General features: G+C 32.2%; 1 protein-coding gene, 1 long non-coding RNA gene and 1 pseudogene across 2 annotated transcripts; 2 read left to right on the top strand and 1 right to left on the bottom strand.

The window, feature by feature from the left end:
- The first annotated feature begins 245 nt into the window (after nt 1–245).
- LOC146945907 (uncharacterized) lies at nt 246–2,241 on the top strand. The gene is made up of 4 exons (XR_015028206.1): nt 246–448; nt 1,571–1,884; nt 1,987–2,058; nt 2,134–2,241. It is a non-coding gene; the product is annotated as an uncharacterized LOC146945907 (long non-coding RNA).
- Nucleotides 2,242–3,842: 1,601 nt separating this feature from the next.
- LOC146945906 (F-box protein FBW2 pseudogene) lies at nt 3,843–4,217 on the top strand (annotated as a pseudogene).
- Nucleotides 4,218–4,938: 721 nt separating this feature from the next.
- On the bottom strand, nt 4,939–8,770 carry LOC146945905 (peroxidase N-like). Its single transcript, XM_085744184.1, has 4 exons — nt 8,515–8,770; nt 7,422–7,607; nt 6,820–6,985; nt 4,939–5,532 (listed from the first exon to the last, which is right to left on the bottom strand). The coding sequence occupies exons 1-4, from the start codon at nt 8,734–8,736 to the stop codon at nt 5,108–5,110; spliced, it is 999 nt and encodes a 332-aa protein (XP_085600310.1). The 5' UTR covers nt 8,737–8,770; the 3' UTR covers nt 4,939–5,107.
- Between the last annotated feature and the right edge of the window lie 1,514 nt (nt 8,771–10,284).

The following is a 10,284-nucleotide window of genomic DNA, read 5'->3' as shown; positions in this document are numbered from 1 at the left end:
CCCCCCCGCCCTCGCCCCGATTTTAACGGGGGAAAAGCCGAATTAACTGGGTCTGGGTGCGGGTCCGGGGAAAACCCGCAGGTTTAATGCGGGGGCGGGGACGGGGGATACTCACACCTGCCCCGCCCCCGCCCAGCACCCGTACATGAGGATTTACCTTATTACCCTTACTTTCCTTAAATTAGAAGGGGGTATATAAAGAGAGTATAATGCTGAAACCTAATTTCCTTTTCATTTCAGCCACGACTCAATCAATTTCACTGTTTTCCATTTTCCGCCGGCTGTACTCTTCCATTTCCTCTTCAATCAATTTTCTTTTCCTCCGTTCACTGTTTTCCCGCACCGTCGCTTCCACTTCCGGCTCCGTTGTCACTTCTGGCACCTTCTCACAATTCTGTTTCCACGTCCGGCGCTGATGTCGACAGAAGGAAACCCTATCTCCTCGCAGGTAAGTTAATTTATCCAATATGATTTGCTTCCACTTCCTTCTCCAATTTTGATATGCTGATTTTGTTCAATCTTGTGAGATGAACTTGTCTTGGTTTGTTAATTTCTCATTAATTTTGTTCAATCTTTTTACTGTTAAGTTCTTTGGTCCATGTTCAATATCTCTGCAACGCATTTTAGATTGTCACTGTCACGCATAGATTGTAAATTCAGAACAGAAATTGTGACATTATCTTCTGAATTTAATTAAGCTGGGTACATGTTCAATATCCATTATCTTCTGAAATTCAGAACAGAAATTGCTTACTTACATGTTCAATATCACTGTCACGCATCTCTGTTCATGTAAAGAACTGTTCCATACATGAACATAAATTGGAATTCCATCTAGTGACATTATATTCTGAATTTCTTTGATCCATGTTCAATATCTCTGTAACCACAGTCATGTCAAGTCTTCACATTTTTGTTTCTAATTAAAGCATTTTCTTAATCACATAATCAGTGAACACTGTCACATAGTGAATCTTAATTTATTTATTTTATCAAAGAGACTAGATTTTATGTCATTAGTATATATAGTTCTGTCTTTTTCTTTCAGCAATACTTTGTTTCTTTGCTAACAATAACATCCCCCAAATTCACTTTAGGCTTCTGTTTTGTAGATAAGTTTGGTTTCTGTTTTTAGGCTACTATAGCTTCTGATATTTCAAGAAAATATATCTCATAATACTAGTAGAAGTTTGGTTTCATAATTTTATGTGAGTCTAATATATTTTATGAATTATTGGTTTCATAATTTCTTCTAAAAATAATTTACTTATGTGGCCATCACTTCTGCGCTATTTCTGCAATGTTTTTGTTAGTGCAAAGTTCCTTACCATTTTAGGTACAATTTGAATGACTATGATATTTCACTGTTATGTTGCTTGGTTGATATGTATCAATATTATAGATTGATTTGTATCAATATTAATGATTATCTTCCTATCCCTTTTTGCTGCAACTGTGTTTTGTAAGATAAATTGATTTTCTTTACTATTATGTCATGTATGTATATTCTTGAAAATTTAAGTTTCATTAGTGATGTGTAACTTTAATCTAGTGAATCTTACTATGTCAGGTTTATTTATGTTCCTGCACCGCATACAAGTGAAGTCCTTAGAACAGAGTTAGATGTTTATTTAGATGAGGAAGTTTTACCGAGAAGTCAAGATTTTGATATTTTATTGTGGTGGAAGTTGAATGGTGTCAAGTATCCGACACTTCAAGCAATTGCAAGGGATGTGTTGGCGATTCCAGTTTCGACTGTAGCTTCTGAATCCGCGTTCAGCACTAGTGGTTATACTGTAAGTCCTCATCGAAGCCGACTTCATTCAACCACTTTAGAGGCTTTGATGTGTGCTAGAAGTTGGTTATGGAATGCTGAGAACACGGGTAAATTTTTAATTTATTCATATGAATATGAATGTATTTGAATTAGTTACTAATTTTGTTTATTTTAAAGATTGCCATTGTTTAATTTTGTTTTATTGATAGGTAATTTTAATTCAAATGTGGGAAATGAAAATGCTATTTTACTCACTGAATTGGAGTCTGATGATGATGAAGGTATATTCTCTTTAAAGTTTGTATTAAATTTGTGAAGTTAAATGTTTATATTCTAACTTTTATTTTTCAACATAGGTGAACCGCCGATAAGTGATGTTAGTTCGGTTGCAATCTCCCGTCTTGGTTTTGTAATGATTTTATAGGCTTTTTAGCCACTGAAATAGGTTTGGTTTGCCACTGAAACAGGTTTGGTTTGCCACTAAAATTTAAAAATAGGCTTACTGCAAAAAAAAAATTATTTTTTTTACACTTTTCACGGGTGGGGGTGGGGGCGGGTCTGGGACACCCGTCCCCGTTGGGGGCAGGTCTGGGGGTAAAGATTCTATCCCCGCCGGGTCTGGGGGCGGGGGCGGGGCTGGGTAGTGTGAAACGGGGCCGGGGACGGGTGTGTCAAAACCCGCCCCCGCCCCGTTGCCATGTCTATACATCAGTGTATAAGGATGCTTGTCATACATTTTTATTTTATTTTATTTCTAGATATGACTTATCTTACTTACTAAGGATATTTTCAACTATGGTGCGACGTTTAACTTTGCAACTCAATCATCTTCTCAATAAGAGCCGTCTGACTTATGAATTACTGGAGGATGCTGCCAACCATTTTAATTTTCATTCTAATGAGGTGGAAATTCTAATGTGGTTAGGGATGACTGAGTTCGACCAAGCTGGTTATATTAAAGGAGTCTGCTCCTCCAATGGGTCTGTTCTTCACTTCTTCTAACTTTTATTTAATTAAAAGAAAGGACATAGCTTTGATTTGTTTGCTGCTAAGTTGTGTTTCATAAGTTAGTTAAAAGCCCCAACACTATTTAAGCTTCAACCTTAATCTTTGCTTTACCGATTTTAAACAAAAACACCAAGTGTTTGATTGAATGCTTCAAACACTAGTTCTCCTTGATTTTTCCGCTTTTTGAATAGCACACTAAGTATTTTATTTAATTTCCTAAGCACTTCCGCTCCGAAAATTTCATCACTTTGTAGAGAGGTAGAAACACTTTATTAGTTATTAATGCATTCTTATGGATAAAAAACAGTTTTTCAAAACAATTATTAGTTATTAATTCATAGGAACATATATACTTCTATCTAAATAGAAGTTATTAATGCATTATTATGGATAAAAAACAGTTTTTCAAAACAATTATTATGGAATAGGTATAACTCTTTGAATATTTGAAGCTTATATTGATAAATTATAAACATTGAGTGAGAAGTTATAAACTTTCATAAAATATTTTCAAGATTTCAAAAAATTTACTAACTTTCCCACAAAGATCGCACAAGTTTCAAATATTTAGGAAGTTATAAACATTAAGTGAGAATTTATCAAATTTATTCAAACATACATACTTTATGTTTTTTTAAAACTTTGTTACAAATAATGACAAGATGTTACAAATATTTTGACACATGTTGCAACCATTAAATTAAAATTTTATAAATTTTTATAAAAACGTTATATGATCTCAAAAAAAAATTATAAATTAATACGTGTTATTTTTAGGTTCCTTTCTTACAAAATTCTAGTTACCCATAGAACAATGTGGATTGCACAGAATTCTATTGTTTTCGTCAAAAGTCTTTGCACTTTCTCTATTCCTTCTTTGTTTTTCATTATTCTCAATTCATGGAAGTTTCTCAAGACATAATGATTCTTGAAAATCTCTTAAAAATTTGAATTTAATCATGGAAAAATTTGTTCATGTTGAACTTTAATTAGCATTTTGTTCTTTTTGATTTTTTTTCGGTAGTTATTTATTCTTTCTCTCTCTTTCTCTGGGAAAATGGAAGTAGCATCTGATATTCGTGGCTGGGATGAGATGATCCCTGATTCTTTTTCGCTGATTTTCACGAAACTTTCACTCCGTGAAAGATTGACTGTGATCCCAATGGTATGCAAATCTTGGGCCAGTGTTGTAAATGGACCTTACTGTTGGCAAGAGATAGAAATCACTGACTGGAGCAGCATTTACGAGCATCGGAAAAATGAACGGATGGTTCAGATGTTGATTGCTAGAAGCTCTGGATCTCTTCGGAAACTCAGTGTTTCTGGTCTCCGGACTAGATGGAGTTTCACCTTAATTGCCAAAAATGTTGGCTCCCTCCAGGATATGCGACTGCCTAAAACATACACGCATCTTGGAGAATATACCTCATGAATCATATCTTCATATAATCTTCAGAGATCTCACGCTAAAAATAAATCTTCAAGAATGCAAAACAAGACACGCTACTATGTCGTACCGACATGTCAAGACATCTTGTCCAACATCTTGCTATAACGCTTATTTTAACAAAATGCAGCCAATCACAATACACAAACCAAACAAAAAGAATAAATTGGCCTTTTGAAAACAGTTTTTTTTTTTTAAATAAAAACAACAAGTGGGTAACCCGTACCTAACCCCAAAAATTATTGGGTTGATTCGACCCAAAGGACAATTCACCGGATTACCTAGCAAAACCAACATGAGATTCAAGTCATGGATCAGGTCTTAGGTTAGGCCAAACCCTATCCAAACCAACCCATGTATAACCCAATGTAAGTTAACAACTGTGGCTTTGTGACTAGATGACGAAGAGACATTTCCTCGTAGCTTCTCTCTATTAGAGGTGATGATATTCGAGATATTTTAGAATAGTAAGTGTGAACACGTCTCTAGATTAGGATTTGAACATTGGTTAGAGGATAATGTTTAAATTGACAGGTTTTGAAATTCATAGACGAATATATCATTATAATTTGACAGATTTTGATTATAATCTTTGGCAAAAACCAAAATAAAAAAAATGGAATTAGATAAGAGTTTTATTTAAACTTTATTCATATAAAATACACCAAAACAAGGAGTAGTAGTGAGATCTTTGGCAAGAATCCCATGAAAAATGGAAATAAATAAGACTTTTATTTAGATTTTATTCATTTCAAATACCCCAAAGCAAGGAGTAGTGACCAACAATGTGACATTTTGGCCGTGAAATACACATGGGCACACCCACAAACTTTCATTTTACAACACAACTTCAGTCTAGTAGAATAGAATCATAATTAAGAATTAATCACTCTACAGCTCTTCCTAATCTCTCCCTCAGAACCAATAAGTGGATTTATATTCCCCATCTTAATCATAGCATAGGCAAATTCCATAAAAAAAAATCTTTCATTCTCACTATAATATTGGACCAATTGTTTAGTGGTTGAAGTGAATTCTTCATCACTTGAAAAGAGAATTTGGTCAGAGCTAAGTAGACCCTTTCCATTAAGTAAATTCTTGAAGTAATTGTTATCAAATTGATCAATTGAGTATGGGTCTAGAACAGTAGTTGTGTTACCATCTCCATCTTGTGGACACAAGTTTTGCAATTGAGTTAGCATTTCATATTCTAAAGTATTGTCTGGTTCTTGTGTTCCGGAGAAGTTGAATAATCTGTTGCTAAAAAATGTGCACCTAGCTCGTCCAATAGTGTGGGCACCTAAAGAAAATTAGCATGCATAAATAGAAATTGGTAAGAAATTCAATTTAGAGGAAAAGTAAGCAAGAACTTCCTTTGTCTTAATGTAATATGAGTAAGAATGATACATTGACAAAAGAAACGTTTGGCTGCATAGTTAATTAAGTGCTTAGGCTACAATTGAAGAGAATGACAAAAAACTTAGCATAAGATCTATTTCTATAAGTTATTCCAAAATATTTATGAAAATAAGTTACAAATACTTCATAGATATCTTACAACTCAAACTAAAATATGTCATATTCTTAGTTTCTTTTTTTTTGTTAGGGAATATTCTTAGTTTCTATAAGCTATTTGGGAAAGTTTATGAAAATAAGAACAATTTATAGACATGTAGTAACTCAAATGATTTTTATAAACACTTTTAAACACGCATGCAAGTGTTTATGTCCAAATATAAAAAAGGCAACCCGATATATTAAAGCTCCCGCATACGTAGGGTTTGGGAAGAGATTTCACCATTTTTGATGTATTGTATGCAACCTTACCAAAATTTTTACACAAAAGGTTGTTTTCGGGACTTAAATCCGATCTTTTAATCACACAACAACAACTTTACTGTTGTACCAAATAAACTCTCCCAAAAATATCTTTCAAGTGGGAGCTTGGTGGTGAGCTATGGATTTGTAAGAGTTTGATTGGAGGATGGGGCTTTGATCCCTTTCACCCCACTTACAGAGAAAAAAATCTACTAATTTTTTATCAACAAATGTCAATAAAGTTATTGTTATGTTAATATTTCTTCTGCATTAGAGTTTAAACCCGTCCTTTTAACTAATCTGACTCATTCACCCCTCAGCTCAAATACATTACCATTTCATGTTCAAAACATAAATCTTCCATATATATATATATATATATATATATATATATATATATATATATATATATATATATATATATATATATATATATATATATATATAACTCTGAATTTCTTTAAGAGAATTGTTAACCGGTGTACACTGAACACTAGTTAAGGAAATCAATATAGAAATATCATATTGAAAAATGAGTTAAAATTGTGTATTTAACTTTTTGAATGTCAAGAATTTGTTGTTTTTAATGAGAATTTTTTTTTATTTTTTTAGGTTCGGATTAATGAGAAATTTTTACTTTTAACTTTTCTTAACTAGTGCTTCGAGGACACGAGTTAGTATGACTTTTTCTTTAAATAACAAAAGACCAAATATGTGACTTTTTTGACAAATGAGATTTCAAATAATTTATTTGACTATAGGACTATACCTGATAAAGTAACAACGTCTTTAACACTAAGACCAACGTTATCAAACTTGGAAATGATAGTACTTAGTGAGTCAAATGGAGAAGGAATTGCATTATTTGCCTGTGTTTTGTTTGAGACCAATCCATCTCTGCGTCCTAGCTGAACGTACCAAAAAGGACCCCCACTCTACAAAATGTGATCACAATTAATTAAGATAAACACAGATTAAAAAAATAATTTTGTAATTAAAAGAGAGATTTGTTTTAAGGCTAAACTGCACTTTTCGCCCCTTAAGTTTTAAAATGTTGCGATTTTGGCCCCTTATTAAAAAAATCGCAATTTTGGTCCCTTTCGTCCCAAAATTGTTGAAAAAACGCCACGTGTTCCAAAAAAGGGGTCATAATCGCAACTTTTTGAGAAGATAAGGGTCAAAAGATCATATTTCCCTTATGTTAGGGGTCAAAAGAGCATATTTCCCTAAACATTGGGTCACTCTTGCCATTTTTTTTAATAGAGGGCCAAAATTGCAATATTTTGAAACTTAGAGAGCAAAAAGTGCAGTTTAGCCTTGTTTTAATTTTTGCATGAGTTATGAATATTTAATAATTGAACTTGAACATACTAGGTGAACAGAATCTCTAGCAACTATGGCTAATATATCAGCACAAGACACAACTCCACTGCATGAACTCTCCACTGAACTTTTGATTCTATCTATGACTTCAAATCCTCTAGCTGAATTTCTGTTTGGAGTTGCAAATTTCTCAATATCTTCGTCTCCATCAAGCAGAATTGAACCATCACAACCCTGAGAGCCAAAAATGTTGGATAAATAAAAAGGTAAAATAAAGAAGCTATTAGAAATTTAATACTATATTCCAATGCTTATAAAAAAAATAAAAAAAAGGCTATGTTTCAATAAAAATGTTCTACAGAGACATCTAATTAGATATTTACATAAATATTTTAAAAATTAATATTATCATAATAAAGTATAAATAAATTTTGTAAAAAAAAAAGTGTATAAGGAGACATTTTAGTCCTTACAAATGAAGGGTTGGTAATTTTAGTCCCTCAAATTTAGGAAATAGTAGCTTAGTATCTAAAACAGAAAAATATCAATCAATTTAGTTCCTCCATAGAAAAAATTCTTTCAGATCAAATAAACGACATACATATTTATTTAAATAGTCTTTTGTGGCATCAAAACATGTTTTGTCTAATGTGCGTGAATAAAATACTCTTGTACCATACATAAGCGTGTTTTTCACCAATAGAAGTCACATCATATCTCATTTGATTCAATGGTGATATTTATCGATCTAATAGTGAAAATCGGTTTATGGACGATGCAAGACTTATCTCACCTATACACAATAAATTGGCTTCAAACCAAACATAGTCTCTTAAAATTTGTGGTGCAAAATTTGAGAAAATTGGTTGATATTTTGTAAAAAAATAAATTCTTTTTTTTTTTACTAAGTCAAATTTTTTTCTTTCTATTTCTCAAATTTATCAACTTTTACAATTTCAATAACTAAAATCTATTTACTCGTAATAACATTAACATCACCCTACGGCTATATAAGATTTGAATATGTATGTATTAAAAAAAATATAGTTTTAATATTATTGTATAGTTTTATTGAAGTAGGTAAGTATATATTGTTATATGAGAAGTAAAAATAATCTACTATTAGCTCTAACTTACTTACATTTACAAAGCAATCATGGAAGTGAAGACGAAGCAAAGAAGCAGCCATTCGAATCTCTTCATTTATTGCATTAAGAACCTCTCTTCTAACTATTGTAAAAAGATCAGGGCACGTTGTCCTGTAAAAATATGGGGTCAATTGAGGTCTCATAGGTTCAGCCACACTCAAAATGAAGAAACTCATAAGCCAAAAACATGCAGTAGCTCTACATGATTTATTCATTTTTGCTTTGTTTGTTACTTAGTGAGATGTATTTGGCAAACATCTAACAATAGCTGTATTTATAGCCACCAAATGAAACATTTAGATATTTTTTATTGAATGTATAATCCTTTGTTTTACCTCATTAAGGATTTTTAAATTTTATTACTTTTTTCCCCCACTTACGCATTTGGGGTTGAATTTTGTCACGTATCTAGTGATATGATAAGGTAGCATTTAAGGTTTTCTTGTTTTTGTTTTGAAGAAAGCATTTATAAGTTGATAATGTGATACTATCTAAGTGGACTATCAACTCATTTTCATGTCATCAAAATATACATTAATCTATATCACAAAAGCAACCAAATTCTAGGTAAATTAATGTCGGCAGGGAGGGGTATGCATTATTATATGCAGGGGCCGGGGTTCAAACCCCGACCACCACAAAAAAATAAAAAATTGTCATCGAGAAAAATTGAACATGAAACCCTGACGATGAGCACACTCCAAGGTCTCAATACCATCAAACCAACTAAAGTGAGTTTTAAATGAAGAATTTTATTAAAAGATATACCTTCAATTTCATTTCGTATTAATTCTTTTAAAAAGTTTAGTGGTCTCTTTTTACAAGACTTTTTTTTGTTACTATCACATAACATATTAAAGAAAGTTAAATAGTTAAAAAATTAACACGACTAAGTGTAAGTTTAATATGATTTGAGAGTGGTGTCACCCTACTTATTAAAGTATAAGCAAATGTAAATCTTCTATTTGAGTTTGTTAATGAAGACAAAATCTAAACCACTCTCAGTAAAAAAGATTATGAAGATAAGCACTACAACTCTCAAGCTAAATAATTGGAGCAATGTGAAGTTTGTGCATGCATTGAGAATTTAAAATTGTTTTGTTGCTGGTATATGCATTCTGACTTCCAAAACACAAGTGTGCCGCCCGCAACTGCTAAATAATTGTTCCTGCTTGGTGGAGTGGGATAAATGTCAAAATATAGAAGGGTAATAGTTACCAGCTGTGCTAGCTTATTGGCATAATCGATTTTTTATTGCTAAGATATTAATATATATCAAATGGATCAACTCCTTGTTAAAATTGTTAAAACAAACACTCTTGTTAAATACAATGTTCTTGGTCATTTTGTGATATTAGCAATGTTTTAAAAGCCGAGTCGGACGATTCAATCAGTTAAACAATAAATTAGAATCCTCAATGATTCGGTTATTTGAGTTATTTGATCGCATATTTATCTTATTTTAAGCAGTTTAAAGCATCTCTTCAAAAAAGCAGTTTAAAGCAGTTGAATCATGACACAACTCGAGGCCTTCCGATACGATGTGTGGTCTGGTTTATAAAACATTTGATATTTGCAAGTTAGGAGGCTGATGAATCCTAATGTCAACCTCATTGTAAATGATAATTAGTTGCAAAATTAATTACACTATCTTATTGAGACACGTTTAGATGCAAATGGGGCATAGTGTATAGCATGTCAAAAATAAATACTATTTATATACAAATGTGGCATAGTGCGTAGTATGTCAAAGAATGCACCCA

The sequence above is a fragment of the Medicago sativa genome, chromosome 2 (genome assembly GCF_051527215.1).
Source record: "Medicago sativa cultivar Bolivia chromosome 2, Bolivia_mono, whole genome shotgun sequence".
NCBI classification, from domain to species: Eukaryota; Viridiplantae; Streptophyta; class Magnoliopsida; order Fabales; family Fabaceae; genus Medicago; species Medicago sativa.
Note: the sequence above shows the minus strand (reverse complement) of the source record. Positions and strands in the feature narration are given on the sequence as shown.

What these genes read in the sequence shown, in the direction of transcription:
- LOC146945905 (XM_085744184.1), bottom strand. Translation starts at nt 8,736, where the DNA reads ATGAATAAATCATGTAGAGCTACTGCATGTTTTTGGCTTATGAGTTTC. An exon ending in TCCATGATTGCTTTGTAAAT is followed by an intron (nt 7,608 to 8,514) that starts GTAAGTAAGTTA and finishes TTTGGCTCTCAG; the next exon opens with GGTTGTGATGGTTCAATTCT. An exon ending in CTAGAGATTCTGTTCACCTA is followed by an intron (nt 6,986 to 7,421) that starts GTATGTTCAAGT and finishes CACATTTTGTAG; the next exon opens with AGTGGGGGTCCTTTTTGGTA.